Genomic DNA, 20,699 nt, shown 5'->3' with positions numbered 1-20,699 from the left:
GATACATTGGAAGATATTAGGGTACAACCCAACACTCTAATAATGGGTGATTTCAACTACACCAACATTAACTGGGAAAACTGTTCATGTACCAACTCTTTTGCTCAAAGTTTTCAGGAATTCATAAATTCTAGCGCCTTGGATCAACTTATCCACATCCCCACCAGGGGCAGAAATATCCTAGACCTGGTCATTACCAACATGATCGACCAGTGTTCCACACCAGAGGTCAGTTCCTCGTTGGTCAGATCCGACCACAAGCTAATCATCCTAGACATCCACATCCTGCCGCCACCCCCCATTAGGGAAACCACCGTAAAAAATTTCTCCAAAGTCAACTTCATGCTTCCTAAGACAGAAGTGGAAACATCACAACACCCATACAGATGGACAATAGAGGTACGACTGCTGAGTCCTACAGAAATGCACTTTATAAACACTTACACGAGTGCATGGATCGTGCTATCTCTAACAGAACCAAAATGTTATCCTCCAAAAAAAAGGAAGCCAATCTGGTGGTCCCCTGCCATAAACAAACTCTACAACAGAAGAAAGAAACTGTTGCAAAAAATAGTAAAATCCCATAATTGGAGAAACTCCCTGGTCAGCCTCAGTAAGAAGCTGAGATTCCCTCATAAAATCCTCCAAAGCTAGTTATGAAAACAAAATCACCATTAATTCTAAAGACAACCACAAAGCATTCTATAGCTATGTCAAGAATCTCAGTGGCAACACACAGATCTGCTCTGAGTTACAGCACAATGGCACTAAATATACAGAACCAACTGATATTGCCAACATCCTGGCAGATAGGTTCAGTGCTAACTTTACCCCCCCTCTCACCCCCTAAAGGGCCCATCTCTATACCAGAAGAATGCAAAGTTCCTGTAATCATGGCTGCACAGGTAAAAACCACACTCTCCAAAGCCAAGAACACAGCATCTATGGGACCTGACAACATCCCAGGCTGCATTATACATGAACTACAGAATGAAATGGCACCCCACCTAAGCACCATGTTCAATCATAGCCTTACCTCAGGCTTTGTGCCCACTGAATGGTGCACAGCGACGGTTATCCCACTCCACAAAGGGGGAGCCACCACGGACCCCATGAACTACCACCCCATTAGCCTAACGAGTCTGGTCAGCAAGGCCATAGAACGTATCATGGAACTTATAAACAAAGACACTGGTAATCTCCAAACTCTGGATCCCACCCAGTTCAGGTTTGTAAAAGGCAGATTATGTCTCCTAAACCTGATAGACTTCTTTGAAGCAGCCACCAAAGCGCCACCAAAGCCATAGACGAGGGTAAAGTGGTTCACAGAGCCTATCTAGATCTCACCAAGGCTTTTGACACCATCCCCCACTCTGGAATTATAGATAAACTCACTAAATTAGGTATAAATCCCTATGCCACAAGATGGGTTGCCAACTGGCTCACTGACAGAACCCACCCTGTGAAAGTAGCAGACTCCAAATCCGACTTTAGACCAGTGATGAGTGGAGTACCACAGGGTTCAGTCCTGAGTCTTCTCCTGTTTGTTATCTACTTTTCTGAAGTACAGGCTAACACAGAAGGTCTTTGGCTAATGAAGTTCTCAGATGACTGCAAACTAGGAGCCATAATCAAAACTCCTAACGATGTGGACATCTTACAAAAGGGACTCACTGAGACAGATGCCTGGTGTCAAAGCCATGGCCTCAAGCTCAATGCCAAAAAGTGCATTGTCATCCCCTTTGGTAAAAACTCAGTACCCATGAACTACCACATAGGTGGTAGTCTACTTAACACCAAAAGTGTGATAAGAGACCTTGGGACACAGGTGGACAGTAGTCTCTCCTTTGATAATCACATCGCCACAGTAGTCAGAAAATCCTTCTATGTGGCACACCTCATCACAAAAGGTTTCTTATCCAGGAAAAAAAGAGGTCATTGTTTCCCTCTACTCGTCACTCATTAGGCCCATTATAGAGTACAACGCCACTTTTGGTATGTACCTCACAAGACATCTACAACAACTGGAAAGGCCACAGAAATACCTCGCAAAGAAGATTACCAGCCTCAAACAGATGCCCTATGCAGACCGTCTTAAAAAACTCCAGCTTTACTCCATCGCTTATCACCTACTCAGAGGCGATCTCTGCCTAACATACAAAGCTATGTTAAACCCAGAGCTGTTGGACATGCCCCACTTAAAGAAATCGCAGTCCCTCTGAGATACATGCTCTAGGGACCTAAACCTTGTCACCACAATAAACAGAGCATGCTGGAGGGATAGATTCCTGTCCCAGAGACTTCCCATACTCTGGAACAAACTACCTATCTATATCAAACAAAACTCCTCATTAGCACTCTTTAAGAAAAATCTTGATGATTGGATGGGAAATAGGAAATTCACCCTGGGGATCATCTCTGTGGCTCTGCTCAACAGGAGCACAGGAAAATAATTTTCTTGGGTGACGAAAGCCAGGGTACCTTTTTGGCTAGGCTTATATAGGCCCTAGGGCCAATAGCCTAGTACCTACCTATGAAACCATGAAGTGAGGCATATTATTTCTAATACATACATTAAACAAAAAAGTGATAATATCTAAAAAAATGTAGGGAGACCAGGATTGCTGTTTCTGTAATATTACCAGTATGAGGCCAATAGTAGTTCTTAAATAATAAATGACCCTAATTTATTATGACATTTTTAATATTTTATGTCACATCTTCATTAAAAGTCATGGATTACAGAGTGGCTCAAATAAAACCCAAAGCTAAAACTGATCAATCTCTTGCATCTGGTGTAAGCCCCTTGCTCAAAACACATACTAGGCATAATAAAGCATCACTGTGAGTCCCAATTCAAACAGCATGTCCCCAATGTATGACCACCATTGCTATACTATGGCTATTTAAGGTACTGTAAAGCATGTGCAGCAGACAGAGATGTGCACTTCATAGACATTCCAACTGTCAGTGGAGATGCAGGCAGAGAATACCCCAAAAAACTGTAGGTAAACTGCCTTTCAGTAACGGTCATCTTATTGAGCTTACCAGGTTATGGAGCCGTCTTGAATCAAGCCCCAGCAGTGAACACCAGCAGAAGTCACCTTCAGCACAATTTAGTGGTTCTCAGTGTTGCCACTCTCAGTACTCTAGTGGTGACTGTACACCTGCACCAATCTAGGAGCTTAAGGAGCCCACAGACCTGTGTGGGTATCTCACATGCATTTAGAATCACTTCCCTTTGCCATAATCCTTCTGTCAATAACTGCAGCCCTTCTAATCACTAGTAATTAGGGTCTCGTGTAAGCTTCCCTTTGCTGTCAGCACTTACTATCCTGTACTTGTCTGTTACTAATGCAGCCTATCAGTGATTATTCATGGCCTTCCTACATCTTCTTTCTCCTGTCAGCCATTGATGTCTTGTGTCTGCCTTCTTTCCCTTCTGACCTATAATCCATAAATTCTTGTGCTTGCCCCTTTACCCTGGCCTGTTGTGATTAGTGTCTACAGTTCTCCCCCTCTGTACTGTGTCTGGAGCTCTTAATTCTCTCTCTTGCATACATTTTCGGTTATCAGAGCCTGTGCAACAATCAACCATAGTGTAAGTGCTCAACGCTCACTCTTATACCACTGCTCCTTTCATTTGCCATTGTTGAATGACCTGGTACCCCTTACCATTTTCAGTGCTAATGGTGTACGCCAGTCAGGCTTGCATTTTGGTAATCAGTATGGTCCTCATCACTGTCCACAACCCACATTGTGCAAAACTGGTCTGTTAATATAAACAAACTGTATATCAAAAGGAAGAAGCTTCTTAAACTGTGTTGTGAGGCCAGACTCCCACAACATTAGAATGGTATTAGCAACCTCACTAAGAAAATGAAGGTGACTATAAAAAATCAACAAAACATCACCTGAAATAAAACTAGCAACTGAAACAAACAATAACTACACTTCCTTCTTCAGTTACTACAGAAAACTAAGAAATAACTCTCAATATTATAATTTTATCTATAATGGAGCCTCCCATTCAAACCCAAAAGACATTGCAAACATACTGGCTAGCCATACCTCTCAACCTCTTAGATCAAGAAATCCTGACAAAGCCATAAATAACTGGGGGTAAAAGGCCCAAAAGTAGGGACAGTTTTTAAATATTGCTCTTACAAACTTAGAAAATTGATAGAAAAACAGTTTTTGCATCAGTATGAATTTTCTGAAGGGTATGAAGTCTTAAACTCAAATATTTATCATTATTTTCTGACTTCAACTCTTAATGATTTAGGGTAGGTACACTTACTAAACCTAGTGTACTTGATAATAGTTTTCAATATTACTCACAAAAACTGGCTAATCTACAATGTATGTACTGTACCTGTGTACTATGTATGTATTCTACCTATGTTCCAAATAAAGCTGTACACTACAAATCTATTAATTACCTTTATTTTTAAATTAATATTTTTTGTTTGTTCTCTCCACTGTAACTGCTGATGTGCTGCATACCACTGTAAAAACATGTATTTTGTAATTTGTGTGTATACTGATCATGTCTAAATAACTAAATGTATCTGTAATTTTTCTATGTGGAGCTTTTCTCCCCGGGCCTCTGCTGAAAAAGGGCCTTTGCGGCTCAGTCAGACACCCCCGGTTAACAAATGTAAAATAAATAAATACATAAATAAATTTGCCAGTGATTTCCCAGAAAACCACAATTTTATGTGAAAAAGAACAAAAAGATGAGACAAAAATCTGGACATTTTGCGAAAATTTGTACGGTTGAAAAATATGTGGCTAGCAAGTTCTCTGCAAATTTTTCCTCTGAAGCTACCATCCCCTCAGAGCACATCCCTGAGTCTCTCCTCCCCATTATCACTAAGGAACATGTTCTTAAAGTACTGTCAAAGTCCAAGAAGAATTCTTCCATGATCCCAGACAGCATACTGGATTGTCTAATAAATAATGTTAAACATGTAACTGCTGAATCCCTCCATACAGTATTTAACCTAAGCCTTGTTACATATTATGCCCCTAAATATGGGTGCACTAGAATAGTAATGTCCCTCCATAAGGATGGACCCATCACAGACATTGAGAACTACGGACCCATCCTCCTTAAGGGTCTCATCTCTATATCCATGGAGCAAATCATCACTAACTTCATAAACCATGACATCAGAAATCTGAATGATCTCAACTCACTGCAATTTGGTTTTGTAAAGGGCAGGTCCTGCCTACCGAATCTTGTCAGCTTCTGTGAGAATGTCACTCAAGTGGTTGACATTTGCACCATCCATGCTGCCTACCTTGATCTGCCCAAGGTATGTGATACCATATCACATGATGGGATTGTTTATAAATTGATGGCCTTAAAAATAAATGCTGACATGGTAAGATGGATAGTTGACTGGCTTAAGGATCAAACAAAAATGGACTGAGCAGGCAATGCCTCCTCAAACAGAGAGAAGATGACCAGTGGTGCTCCCCAGGGATCTCTACTGTGCCTCCTCATGTTTGGCAGTTATTTTCTGGAACTCCAAACCAATAACAGTGATTTGTGACTATCAAAGTTTGCTGATGACTGCAAGTTGGAAATTATCATCAAATCACCTTAAGATACATATACTCTCCAAAAAGAACTAAATAAAGTTGATTCCTTATTCTTAGTAAAAGTGTCCAAAGTAAACATCTGCATTCAGGAAGCAGAAACACTCTGCATCCCACTGTACTGAAAAACGCACCATTACCATATAAAATCAATGGTCACCAGTCATCTGGGTTTATAGCTCCCTCTCCTTTGACCATTATGTGGTGACTGCAGTGTGGAAATTTTCTACATTTTGAAACTAATTGACACTAATTGTCAAAGGCATTACTTCTAGAACCAGGGAAGCCATTGTTCCCTTATATTCTGTCCTAGTCAGACCTGTTCTAGAATAGAATACTCCCTTTGGCAAGTATCTGCACAGGCACATTAAAAACACTTGAAAAAATACAGAGATTTCTAACAAAGAAAATGTTCATCATATTGGCCACAGCTGCAGCAGCATTAGCTATAATGGGGTTATTTCCTGCTAAAGATATGAGGCAGCCAAGCTTCGGGGCACCTTCCATGCTCACAAACTGTCAAGCAGCTCGAGTTGAGCTGACTAGAAGACAAGTTTGGGTACAAAGCCCTCCGGGGCGTTATTGCTGCCAATGAGTATGCTCCTCTGAGGCTTTTTGTTGGGAGGGTGGCCTAATGGTTAAGGTGTTTGCCTTACAAACACAAGGTGCAGGGTTTGAGTCTCACAAGGGATAACTGGCTAGGCTTAAAATGGCTCGCAAGGGCAGTTAGCTTAGTACTAATCTATGAACCTATTTATTTATTTACATTTGTTTACTAGGAAAGTTTGACTTGTAACAAAGCCAATTTTCAGTAGAGGCCCTGGGAGAAACGCTCCAGTCACATGTCTTTGAAATGTGGGAGAAAACCAGAGCACCCAGAGATAGCCCACATGAATGCAGAGAGGACATGCAGACACCGCACATAAGGCAGTCCAGCCAAGAATCGAACCAGAGAACCTTTTGCTGTGAGGTGACAACTCTACTGCTGCACCACTGCACCTTTAGGACTGAGTGTTGGCTTCTGCTTTCCTTTGTTGGGCAGATAAGTTCCCTTTGTAGGAAAAAAACTTCCATTTTCTTAATTGTATTGATTTTTTTTTATTTTCCTCATCACAAAAGTTATTTTAAAGCCAGGAGTGGTTTGTTTTAATGGACCACCTCAGTTCTGTAATGTACTTTTAAATGGAGCACTTGTTTCTTTCTCTCAGTTTTAAGGTAGTGTAATGTCATTGAAGGCATTTTTTTCTGTGGAGAAATTGTGTTTATTTTTCTTTCATGGGGCTGGCATAGTGTTTTAAAGTGCTTTGTACTGTGTTTTTCTATCAAAAAAGTAATTTTTGTGAACTGGTAGTGTTTACTGACAATTGCCACTTGTCTTTCCCAGGAAACAGGTACCATTTTTTGCTTGACAATGGAACAGACTGCCGGCCCTATGGTCATTCTTTCTTCCAGTCACAACACAAAAAAATAAGCAAACAGGCCTTTGCCACCACAGCAGGCTAATAATTTTCCACAAATTAAGGTGGGTGACTCTGCCGTGACCATTTTTCACTACTCATCTTTTACCTCAGATCCCTCTGGTGTAGCACCTACAGCCACTATGCACTGAGGGGTTAGCCATGTCCTCTTTGGCTGTTGCAGTCCTCTCAGTGGCAAGGGACATTCACTCTTGTCGGTCCTGGGAGAGAGAACAGGGAAGGTTTCCCTGTTGAGTGCGAACAATGTGCACATCTCTGGGGAAGCAGGCACCCAGTGATGAGCATTTATCCTGTCAAAAAGAGTTAGCCCCATTTTTCCTGTCAAAAAGAAGCAGAGAACCAAGCATGAATCTACTCCTTCTCAATTTTCTTTGGATAGAAGTAGTTTACGTGGTCTGGCTCTGGGTTTAATTTAGGCTATTGATCCTTCTTGTAAAGTAGGTTCTCGAAAAAGAAAGAGGGTTTCCTATTTTCCTGAACAGAGATTCAAGATTCTGAGTCTGAACAAATTTCTGATTCCAGCTCAGTTTCTGATTCTCACTGTGGGGGATTCTCTTTCTCTGAGACTATTACTAGAATGTGGCAGTGTTTTCAGTGGCAGAACACTGAGGTTTCTCAGTTCCTCAGAAAATACTATGAGTTGTTCCAGAAGGATATTCCATCACCTACACATGTCCCCCTGTTCTGTCTGCTTTAGAAGACGTGTGTGCTAATGCCTGCAATTTTCTTGATAGTCAGCCAGCTGCCCCTAAAAAGGCAGTTAGGATGTATAAAGTTGATCAGTTTTTTTTTAATGTTCATATACTATTCCCAAACCTGATCTAGCAGCTATAGCCTTAGATGACTCCACAGCTGCTAAGCACTTAATTAATTCCAATCCTAGCCTTTCTGATAAGGATGGAAAAAAGTGTATACTTCTGCAACTTAGATTTTTCAGAAGTTTGAATTGTTAGGATAATATGTTAAAGTTTGTTTTGACAAATTGTGAAAGTATGAGGAATGTATTATCTGCATATCTGATTATGTAAAAACACACAAAGTGCACAACAAACTGATAAAACAAGCAAAAAATAGTGAAGGAGAACCAGAGGCTGATGCGCCTCAGTTTTATTTACAGATTTATCACTTTCGTCCTGGTATAGTGGATGTCATCAGAATAACATCAAGTCCAGAACAATTTGGCTTTATATCAGTTAACTACCATGTGACCAGAACAATTAGTGAATTAATTAAAGAATTTTAAAAAAAATATCCCTTTAATAAATAGTCTTAAAAAAGTAAATCACATAGTTGAAAACCATACAATGTTAAAAAAACATTTTTTTACTCACAGTGTTAAAACCCCTTTTTAAAGTTAAAAAACAGCCCCTGGAAAAGCACTTAAAGAAGTGAACAGTAGGACAGGGCTTATATGGCAAGCATTACTTTAAGTTTCAACATATAACTAATATATACCATGTCACTGAGTCCCAGGAAAACGGTAGCATTGCATTTCAGCTGCCACCTGAGTTCCTTGTATTCAAGGAATTCATCAGATAGTCCCCCCCCCCGACCCAAACCAACATGGTCAATAGCAATAAACTTGAAAAAATGAGAGGATGATCCTTGATATGTTTAAACAGGACATTCCTTTCATCCCCTCTTTGATTATCATATTGATGTTGATAGATTCTGCTTCTCAGTGTCCTTTTACTTTTACCAGTATAGAAACCCTTGCACATTTGACACTTGGCCACATAAATAATGCTTTTGCTATCACAATAATACTTGTGATGGAGTTTCACAACACCAAATTCCTCAAATAACAGACAAGAAGCTTCCAAAATATGTCTGCATTGTCCACAGGGGCCACACTTCACCATTGCACCAATATGCTTCACCACTTGCAGTTGCTTAAGGAGGGTTTTCAAACAAATGCCCTTTTTATAAACTATTATGGTGGTGCTGCGGTAGCGTTGTCACCTCACAGTTAGACGTTGCCTGTTCAATTCTCAGTTAGAGCGTCTTCTGTGTGGCGACATACGTGAATAGGCATTCTTTCATTGAAGGTTGTGCGTTAGACCCGGCAAGCCAGCACGTAAAAATCTACTGCCAATCATTAGCGGACTGGAGTTCCACTGTGGCGACCCCTAACCGGTAAAAGCCGAAGACTGGTTCTTCTCCTACCTTACTGAGGTACTCATGATCAGCCCCCAAAAAGCTCCAATTTTCCCTATGATGGTCCGAATCTTGTCAAAATTCAGGTTATATGGTAACACTAATGTTTTTGAACGTAGCTCTAGCTGTCAATAACAGATGAATCACAATCTCAGGTAACAGGTGGGTAGCTCTTGACTGTCCTCAACAAGGAAGAAAATAGCCTTGGTTGTCTTCTACTCTGTACTTCCCTGAAAATAGTGTCCAAAAGTAAATCAGGATACCCTCTACTAACCAACATTCCTCGTAATGTGTCACATTCTGCCCGAAAAAGTGTCCTAAACTGCATGCATTATGATTCTAATCAAGTTTCATTGTTTGCTACTTTTTTAGGTTATGTACTTGGATTCCAGCTTTATGCCACTGTTTATTAAACAGCATCTGCTTACTTTCCACTGTGTTATTTTATTGATTTATTACATTGTATTAGGTTAGTCTTACTGAGACAAAAGTTAATTTGCAAAGAAAATCTGAGCAGAAAAGATTTGCATTACAAACTTAGGAGGAATTTATTTTATTACTGTAGGCAATCAACCTATGCAACATGTTAAATAGGGTCCCTATTATTTCATCAAAAGGCATTTTGAATGGTATTTTATCAAACATGCCATCACTGAACTGTTCTGACTGAGATCGCATTACAGTAGGGATAAGGAAATTTGCCTTTTCCCCACTGTAGTGTTATCTCGTAGTTGGTATATATAATTAACGGGGCTGTGGGGGATTCGATGAATGGCATTTCTAATGAAATGCCGTTCAATGAGCTGATGTTTCGATGATTTAATACAGACCCGTTAAATACAGGTGCATTCATCTACTTGTGTTTTTGCATACCTTTAGGTTTAGGCAAGGAGGAAAATACAGCAGATTAGTACCTGCTTCTACGTGCATATTGTGCATGGAGGAAAAAGTCAAGTAACATCTCATAGACATGCAACATAAAGGTGATGGCTGTAGGTTTTAGCCTTGCTCCCCACATTTGCAAATTGTTATATTTAATCAGTTTTTCTACCTTTTAAACTAAACTTACAGACTGTATCTGTAACTCTAAGATATATTTTTAGAATTTAACTTTCCTTTTGTTTATTTCCTCTCCTCAGAATTTTAAAGATATGATTCCACTGTTTGGTATTTTCCGAATCATATTTATTGTAACTGTTGGTAAGTTTCTATAACTGTACAAAGTGTAAAAAATTAGATTGTTGAGTGGGTCTAATGAATGGCAGAGTTATTGCTGAACAGCTAATTTTCTGTGTAAATGTTAAACTTTTGCTTGCATTTTATGTTCAGAATTTGGTCTTTTACTGGCTGCAGTATTTCTTAATATCTTTCCTAAGGACTAGGCTAGCACATTTAAAGAGATATAATTAAATTGCAGTTGTCGCTTATAAAATTATTTCTCACATTGCTACGAGTAAGTATTTATCATAAAGCATTAAGTATGTTATTTCTCTCCTCAGTGCTCCTTTCCTTTGTAGTGTATAAATGTCTACCAGAAGACAGTTAGGAATAGGACACAAGTAATTTATCCAGTATGCCCTTTAACAGTCTGTTTTTTCTGTATGTGATTGGACTAGTCAATGACTAATCCATTAAAGCTTTTTCATTTTAGACTAGCTAATTAACTGAAACTTAGCCAACACTATTGCAAAACTATTTCAGAGTACTTTAAGTGAAAAAGAGCAAAACCACAAAAATCATCATGCGAAGGACATCCTCACATCTTCTGTCTAAAATAAACTCAAAGGTCAGAGAACTTCAGAGAAAATGTGGTGGCCTTTTTATCAAAGTTCCACTCAGTCTCAATTGAATAGACTTCAGAATTGCTCATTAACAGATAACCCCTGTCCCATCCCTCCTCGACACGTTATACATTTTCAAGTTCTGATCTCTGGAGGTATATCACAGAGTTGGAGCTGTGTGGTAATGAAAAAATTCATCCTATAACCCTAAAGTGATTTGCTTATTGTCCAGTTACATACTGCTTGACTAACTGTAAGTAAGTCACTTAACCAGATTAGTGATCTCAGGATGTCCATGAAAAAGTACAGTTACCTAGGATCTTACCTTCCTAAAACTGATTAAAATAAAACTGCTTACTTGCTTACATTGAACATACTGTTCTTCAACGTAACTACAGTCTGTTATTTAGTGTGAGATCTGTGTAAAATAATTTGTAATACGTATTTCAGAGCACTTCTTTGTTGTAAAGTAATATTTCCTTGATCCATCTGAATAGTGATGTTCTCTACTCCTGCAGCCTTGAATGGACTCCCTCAAGTCATCTATGGCATGACTGCAGTTACTCTCAATAGAGATAATATTTAGTTATTGACCATGGGATGGGTGAGGCCAGTCTATAACCAAATGAACAGGCTATTTCAAGCACAAAAAGGGAAATTGACTAGGCTTAAAATGGAACCTGTGAACCTAAAGGATACAGAGAACAAGACCATTCCTTTGCTTCAGAAGAAAGCAACACTATAAGTGTATCTAGCTTGTTTTTGCTGTAAACATTTCTGGTCTGAAATACAGAAATCCATTTTGTCAGTTGTAATGTCAAAAGTAGTTGTACTAGAAAAAATCCATACTTACACTTACACTTTGTGATATTTCAATATAGGTGTAACACACTCCCACCCTTTTACTCTATCCCTTCATCTTGGTCTGCATCTTTTCTAATGGCGTCAGGTTTTCTCAGACAAATGGGTTCTGAGAATCATCCAACAGGGACACTGATGGCAATAAGAGCTCCTCCCTCCTTTTCAGGGGATTTCTCCTGACTGGGTGAACCAAAACTCCCTGTTTCCTCCAGTTTTGGATCACATGTTGTCTCGGGGGGGACATAGAATTAGTACCCTCAGATCAGAAGGGCAAAGGTTTTATTCAAAGATCTTTTGGTTACCAAAAAAGAGGGAAGTTGAAAACTAGTTCAAGGCCTGTCTTTTCTCAATCTGTGTATCAAGGTCCCAGAGTTCAAGATGCTATCCCTACTAACCTTGTTACCTCTCATACCCCTCCTCTGTTTCATGGTTACATTAGACTTAAAAGATGCCTACAATTACATTCCTTTTGTCAACATATATCTTATACCTGACAAACCTCTAAATTACCTCAGGAACAGAGATTTTGAGAACCCAGGAATTTGTGACATCCATAATTCAAATGATCCCACATGCTGCACTTCATATGAGGAAGACTCAGTGGTACTTCAAATTAATATGGGCTCAGCGCTGGCATCCTGTATCTTTTCTAATCCTTGTCTTGCACTTGCAGTATTTTGGTGGACCAGTCAAGTGACAGACAATCCAGTGGTTTCTTTTCTTGCCTCACTTCCTCAACAAAAGATATCCACAGATACCCCAGATTTTTCATGGGGTGCCTGTTCAGAAGGCATCAAAGTTCAGAGAGTGTGGCCCAAACTAGAAAGGAACAAACACATAAATATTAAATAGATGAAAGCTTGGATCTTCACTCTTCAAGCTTTTTATCATTTCTGAAATCCAGGACAACTTCACATTCTAACAGACAATACCAGAGTCATGATATATATAAAATAAACAGGAGGTAGCAAGATCCTGTCCCCTTTGCAGACTTGCTGTGATAGCCAGTGACCCTGAAATTTCTCACAGCCTCTTTCTCCAGGCTGCATAAGTCCCCTAAGAACAAAACTCAATGTCAGACTATTTCAGCAGATTCAAGATAAACCCACATGAACCAAGAGGTCTTTTTTTCAAATTGTCCATCAATGGGGAACTCCCCAGATACATATATTTGTGCCTCCACTCTAAACAACAGCTCTGACTGTCTTGCTCCAGAGCTGCTTGCAAAGAAGCTTGGGAAATGGACTCCTTTCCATATAAAGGGAAATTCATGCATGCTTTCCCTTCATTTCCACTCATCCCAAAGGTCTTTCTGAAGATTCATAAAGACAGTCCAAATGTTGTTGGTGGCTTCCTTCTAACCCAGACTGAATTGGCTTGCCCTTTCATTTTCACCTAGCCAAGAGTAATCACCACAAGTTACCCCCACAAATGGACTTTCTCACACAAAAAAGGGCCGTCTCTTTAATCTGAATCTAAAGACATTCATCCTCATGGCTTGGATGATAGGCTTCACATTCCTTTCAGGCACCTTTACTTTGAAGACGTGTACAAGTAATAAAGGAGGCAAGAAACCTGCAACAAGAAAATGAATGTTAAATATTTTCTATACGGTGCCACCAGAGAGGGCAGGAGCATTATCCTCAAATAGTTGCGTGAGATGCTCAACTTAGGTCTAGAATACACCTATATTAAGGTTCATTGTCATCCTTTTGCCTACCTATTGACCCCCTCTTTCTTGATATAATGAGGTCAGACAGTTTGTTAAAGGCATCCTCCATATCAGGCCCCCAGGATAAAATGTTTCTCTTCCTTAGGACCCAAATTATATTCTTGAAAATCTAACCTTATCAACTTTTGATCCCACTTTTTTTGAATCTTTAAAATGTTTGACCTGGAATATAGTTTTATTACCATCTGCCAAAAGGGTTTCTGAGTTGCAGGCTGTCATTCATTCTGTTCCTTTCTTAATCTTCCATAAAGACTGGGTTAGCCACAGAACTTATTCTTACTTTATGCCAAAAGTTATAATTGAACTGTCTCTAAATCTTCCTGCATCTTTATCAATCTACAAAATAAAGGAGAGATAATTCTTCATTAGTTGGACATCCTCAGACTATTGAGATATTTACAAAAGATAAATACTATAAGAAAATTTGACCAACTCTTTATCTCTTAGGAAGGAAAAAAAAGGACTTTCATTTTGAAAACAGTCCATTTCAAGGTTGCTGTCCCTTTCCATCTCTTTCAGTTACTCCTTCCATGTTGCATCACTTTAGAGACGAGTGGAAGCCCATTCTACCAGTGTAATGGCCTCTTCTGCAGATCTTTTTCAAGGGTCTTGACTCTAAAATAATCTCAGAGGCAGTAACCTGGTTTTCTGGTCATACTTTTCCAAACATTACAAAATAGGTCCAATAAAAAACAAACACAGTCACGACCGCAATATCCAGTACTAAAAGATTTTACTTCAAGTGCACAGAACACAAGCGCTTTCACTATAATAGCTTCATCAGGTGTTTAAAATGCACAGTAAAACACATCTCATATAAAGCACTAAGGTAACAATCACGTGATACATTCCAATCACAATTTAAAAGCATATTACATACAAAATACCAGCATATAATTTAATAGCACATAAAAACATAAATAAAACATAAATACAGTGAAAGTTGCACTAGCTCCTCAAGGGTCTATTTTTAAGTCGGGGTCCCAGGGGTACAGATTCATTAAGACCATGCCCCGAGTCCCCCCTCAACCTAACAATCCATGTAGACTCTAAGTCTTCAGTCTTATTAGCTATATCACCTAACCTGGAACTCTGATATTCTACCAATGACCAAGAACTTGAACATATGGGTGTCGTCTGTGTTCATGACATGTTTAGCCAGTGCATTAACCTTGTTGTGTTTATTTATATTGTAAACATGTTCTCTTATACATTCTTTAAATGTTCTATTGGTCTTCCCTATATAGAATCCCATACATTTAACACAATAAGCAAGATAAACCACATGTTTAGTCAAACATGTGACATGTACTTTAAAAATGTACATTTTCCTCTGATCAGGATGATAAAATTCAGCACTGGTGTCAATATAAGAACAAAAATTGCACCGCCCACATGGCCTAGTGCCATATTCACAATCTTCAGCTGAGGTTCCCGTGGGATAACATAGTTTCTTTTTAAGGACTTGCTATTCCTAAACTGAAACCTAGGTTCATCATCTATAAGTTTTGCTACATCAGGATCAGTAACTAAAACTTTCCACTGCTTCCTAATGATGTCTATATACTGAGAGACATCAGTAGTATAGCTCAAAGGAACCCTATGTTTCATACCACCAGCCTGTCTATTTTCCACCCTACGAACTTTCCTTCTCCCATCCAAAATGTAGGGTTTGCCTGACTATGCCTCATTCCTACTACATCACTGACATTCATAATGATGTGTTGCTCATTATACCCTCTATCTCTGAGATTATTCATGGCAACGCTTACCTGTGTCTGAAAGTCCTGCTCCTTCACATTTAACCTTGATACTCTGTATATTTGATTACGTATAACATTCCTAAAAATGTAAGGAGGATGTAAACTATCCCTGTGTAGCAAATGATTCACATGGCATTCTTTCCTATAGAGCTTAGTAAAAAGTTCTCCCTCATTGTCCCTTACAACCAACACATCCAAATATTCAATCTCATGAAGTGCAGATTTGAAGGTGAACTTTAAAAATTTCGTACGTGGTACATTTTGGAATATTTTCTGCTTAAAATTTGAGCTTTGGCTGGTTAAGATCTAGCTGTATTCAACTGGACGTTTAAGAGAATGTAAGTAGCTTTTATCTGCATTTTTTTCAAATAATACAACATTTTAATTGATTTATTTGTGTTGCATTGAATATTAAATGAACTGGAAGTTTTGACTCTGTTTTTTCAGTTAGTGCTTGCTAGATTTTATTGCCTGTTAGAATCCTGCATAGACAGTAATTGCAGTCAGGGGTAGTCTCATTCATTGATATTCTGTTACTGCCTACTTAAGTGGTACATTTTGGAATATTTTCTGCTTAAAATTTGAACGTTGGCCGGCTAAGATCTAGCTGTATTCAACTGGACGTATAAGAGAATTTAAGTACCTTTTATCTGCACTTTTTTCAAATAATACAGCATTTTAATTGATTTATTTGTGTTGCATTGAATATTAACTGAACTGGAAGTTTTGACTCTGTTTTTTCAGTTAGTTCCCCACCCACCCTGCCTGGTTTTGTTTTGGTGTTAATGTTGGTGGCTTTGAAATTGCCCGCCCCTCTTTTAAATTTGTGTTTGGATACTCCTTCTGGGCCCATCTCATTTGCTCACTCAGTGAGATCATATTCTTATTTCAGGCACTCCTACTGTGTACAAAGAGAGCATCTGGGAAAGAAAAAACATTTTTAAGCTTGTTTCCTGCCTTTCCTGTAAGTGGTCTAGACTGTTTGTAGGCTTCTGTGCCCCCAAGCCTTTTTGTGTTGGAGGGAAGCTTTCTAGCTTAATTTTGTTTCTTAGAACTAGCCAGTTTTCTAGTTTCAGCACTCAAATCTGTTTCTTTGAACTCAGCACTTGTTCAGAACTCATTGTAAGCACTAAATAAGCTACAAATTACTTCAGCACTCAACATTCCTCACTTGTCTAGAGGAAAGCAGTTTTTAGTACTTACTAAATAAGCACATATCCAGGCATGTCTAAGGGTCAGCTCCCAGTGATTTCTCCTGTCTACCTGATGAATCTGGGCATCGTGGGGCAATGCAGCAATTGCCTTATGTACACAGACAACCCTCTCCTCGTACCATCCAACAATTCAACCTGTGAGAGATGCACTTATATAGCCAAACTGGAAGCAAAGCTCTCTTCACTCAAGACTGGACTAGACAGTCAAGAGGAGAAGGTAAACACTTGCACCACACCACAATCATCACATAGTCCCTCAAAACCTACACCACCAAAACACACAATAGAAACACAAAACACACACCTACATTCACGTTGGCTCTCAATAAAAACTTGCACAAGCATCAGGGACCTCCAAAGCAGAAACGCAAGCAAACTCCACCCTCCAACACAGCCCAAATGACACATAGCCCACAAACTCAGTGTGCCACTCAACCACAGCCCATAAGGCATAACAACGTACCCAACACTCTAGTAATAGGTGACTCTATAGTCGGGCACACTGATGTTCCATTCACCAGGCTAAACAAGGAGAAAGTTACTGTCAGCTGCCAGGATCCGCCACATAACACATGCACTCAGGTCACTCCACAACAAGTACAAATATGACACTGTCATTGTCCATGTTGGTGTGAATGACCTGAGATGTACCTCCCTGGACTAAATGAAAGGAGACATGGAGGAGTTCTCCGATCTTGTAGCCCAGGCAGGTATGACTCTAGCCCTGAGTAGCAGCCTGCCATCACCCAAAATGATACCACAGTACAAGGACAAAATGATTGACTTCAACAATTGGTTAAGCTTCTGGTGTCATTGTAAGGGGATCCAGTATTTGTCTGCTTGGGACGACATGATTGACAGACCACGATGCTTTGCCAGAGATGGCCTGCACCTGTCGTCCTTGACATTCAGGATACTGGCAAAGGCTCTTGCCACCCCTATAGTGCCTTTTTTAGGCAAGGTTCAAATGACAAATTCACCACTGTAACAGGTACAAGCAAGCAAAATCTGAGGGTAATGCTACTCAATGCTAGAAATCTAAACCTCAAAATGCACTCACTCGAGGCACTCCTTAAAATGGAGAACATCAACATCTGTGCAGTGACAGAGACCTGGTTCAAAGCTCCAGAGAGCACCCCTGCATTACCAGGCTATAATTCATACCACACCTTTCGGCCACCTAACCCGGAACGAAGCAATAAAGGTGGAGGCGTGTCCATATTCATTAAGGATATCCACACCTCCAGGCTAGTTACACAGCATAATGCATCTGAGATTATCCAAGTGCAACTAACTCTGGGCAAGACTACAATCCAAATTGTAGCTTGCTACAGACCCCCCACCAGGCCGCAGGATTCCCACTCCTCATTTCGTGATACACTGGAAAGTATTAGGGTACAACCCAACACCCTAATAATGGGTGATTTCAACTATCCCACCATTAACTGGGAAAACTACTCATGTACCAACTCTTTTGCTCAACGTTTTCTGGAATTCATAAATTCCAACGTCTTGGATCAACTTATTCACACCCCCACCAGGGGCAGAAATATCCTAGACCTGGTCATTACCAACATGGGCAATCGGTGTTCCACACCAGAGTTCACTTCCTCGTTGGTCAGATCCGTCCACAAGTTAATCACCCTAGACATCCACATCCCTCTCCCACCCCCAATTAGGAAAACCACCGTAAAAAACTTCTCCAAAGCCAACTTCACACTTCTTAAGACAGAAGTGGCAAACTTCATGACACCCATGCAGACAGACAATAGAGGTACGACTGCTGAATCCTACACAAATGCACTTTATAAGCACTTACACAAGTGCATGGATCATGCTATCCCTTATAGAACCAAGATGCTATCCTCCAAAAAAAGGAAGCCAATCTGGTGGTCCCCTGCCATAAACAAACTATACAACAGAAGAAAGAAACTGTTGCAAAAAGGAGTAAAATCCAATGACTGGAGGAACTCCCTGGTCAACCTCAGCAAGTAGCTGAGATCCCACATAAAATCCTCCAAAGCTAGTTACGAAAACAAAATTGCCACTGACTCTAAAGACAACCACAAAGCATTCTATAGCTATGTCAAGAATCTCAATGGCAACACTCAGATCTGCTCTGAGTTACAGCACAATGGCACTAAATATACAGAACCAACTGATATTGCCAACATCCTGGCAGATAGTTTCAGTGCTAACTTTACCTCCCTCTCACCCCTTAGAGGGCCCATCTCTATACCGGAAGAATGCAAAGTTCCTGTAATCATGGCTGCACAGGTAAAAACACACTCTCCAAAGCCAAGAACACAGCTTCCATGGGACCTGACAATATCCCAGGCTGTGTTCTATACGAACTACAGAATAAACTGGCACCCTACCTAAGTACCATGTTCAATCATAGCCTCATCTCAGGCTTTGTGCCCACTGAATGGCGCACCACGACGGTTCTCCCACTAAACAAGGGGGGGGGTCACGACAGACCCCGGGAACTACCGCCCCATTAGCCTGATGAGCCTGGTCTGCAAGGCCATGGAACGTATCATCATGGAACTCATAAGCAAAGACATTGGTAATCTCCAAACTCTGGACCCTACCCAGTTCGGGTTTGTAAAAGGCAGATCATGTCTCCTAAACCTGATTGACTTCTTTGAAGCAGTCACCAAAGCCATATATGAGGGCAAGGTGGTTCACACAGCTTATCTAGATCTTGCCAAGGATTTCGACACCATCCCCCACTCTGGAATTATAGATAAGCTCACTAAACTAGGTATAAATTCCTATGTCACAAGATGGGTTGCCAAATGGCTCATGGACAAAACCCACACTGTGAAAGCAGCAGACTCCAAATCTGACTTCAGACCAGTGATAAATGCAGTACCACAGGGTTCAGTCCTGGGTCCTCTCCTGTTTGGTATCTACTTCTCTGAAGTACAGGCTAACACAGGAGGTCTTTGGCTAACAAAGTTTGCAGATGACTGCAAACTAGGAGCCATAATTGAAACTCCTAATGATGTGGACATACTACAAAAGGGCCTCACTGAAACAGATGCCTGGTGTCAAAGCCATGGCCTCAAGCTCAATGCCAAAAGGTGTATTGTCATCCCCTTTGGTAAAAACTCTGTACCCATGAACTACCGCATAAGTGGTAGTTTACTTAATGCCGAAAGTGTGATAAGAGACCTTGGGACACAGGTGGACAGTAATCTCTCCTTTGATAATCACATTGCCACAGTGGTCAGGAAATCCTTCTACGTGGCTCACCTCATCACAAAAAGTTTCTCATCCAGAAAAAAAGAGGTCATTGTTCCCCTCTACGCATCACTCATTAGACCCATTATAGAGTACAACGCCCCTTTTGGTATGTACCTCACAAGACATCTGCAACAACTGGAAAGGCCACAGAAATACCTCACAAAGAGGATTACTGGCCTCAAACAGAAGCCCTACGCAGACCATCTCAAGAAACTCCAGCTTTACTCTGTCGCATATCACCTACTCAGAGGTGATCTCTGCCTAACATTCAAAGCTATGTCAAACCCAGAGCTGTTGGACATGCTCCACTTAAAGAAATCCCAATCCCTCCAAGCTACATGCTCTAGGGACCTAAACCTTGTCACCACAATAAACAGAACATGCTGGAGGGATAGATTCCTGTCCCAGAGACTTCCCATACTCTGGAACAGACTACCTATCTATGTCAAACAGAGCTCCTCATTAGCACTCTTCAAGAAAAATGTTGATGATTGGATGGGAAATAGGAAATTCACCCCAGGGATCACTTCTGTGGCTCTGCTCGACAGGGGCACAGGAAAATAATTTTCTTGGGTGGCGAAAGCCAGGGTACCTTTTTGGCTAGGCTTATATAGGCCCTAGGGCTAATAGCCTAGTACCTACCTATGGACCTATAGATATATATAAATATATATATATATATATATATATATATATATATATATATATATATATATATATATACATATATATATGTATGTATGTATGTATGTATATTCTTGCAGGTCTACTTTACAAGATAGAGTTAATGTGTTAATGCACAATCAAAACTTACAAAATCGTGACCATCATGCTGAAAATGCACAATAATGAAA

The 20,699-nt window shown here is 40.1% G+C and overlaps 1 protein-coding gene across 4 annotated transcripts in view; it reads left to right on the top strand.

Moving 5' to 3' along the window:
• Positions 1-20,699, top strand: part of RHBDL2 (rhomboid like 2) — a 595,588-nt gene that overhangs the window by 488,956 nt on the left and 85,933 nt on the right. For 3 of the 4 annotated variants that reach the window (XM_044083432.1, XM_044083438.1, XM_044083423.1), the window contains exon 6: positions 10,382-10,442. The exons of the other annotated variant lie outside the window; for it this stretch is intronic. In XM_044083432.1, coding sequence (XP_043939367.1) covers positions 10,382-10,442 — 61 coding nt within the window. The remainder of the gene's footprint in view (positions 1-10,381; positions 10,443-20,699) is intronic. 4 annotated transcript variants of the gene reach the window in all.

The sequence above is a fragment of the Protopterus annectens genome, chromosome 1.part1 (genome assembly GCF_019279795.1).
Source record: "Protopterus annectens isolate FY-2018-M chromosome 1.part1, PAN1.0, whole genome shotgun sequence".
NCBI lineage: Eukaryota > Metazoa > Chordata > Ceratodontiformes > Protopteridae > Protopterus > Protopterus annectens.
This window is presented reverse-complemented; position numbering and strand designations above follow the sequence as displayed.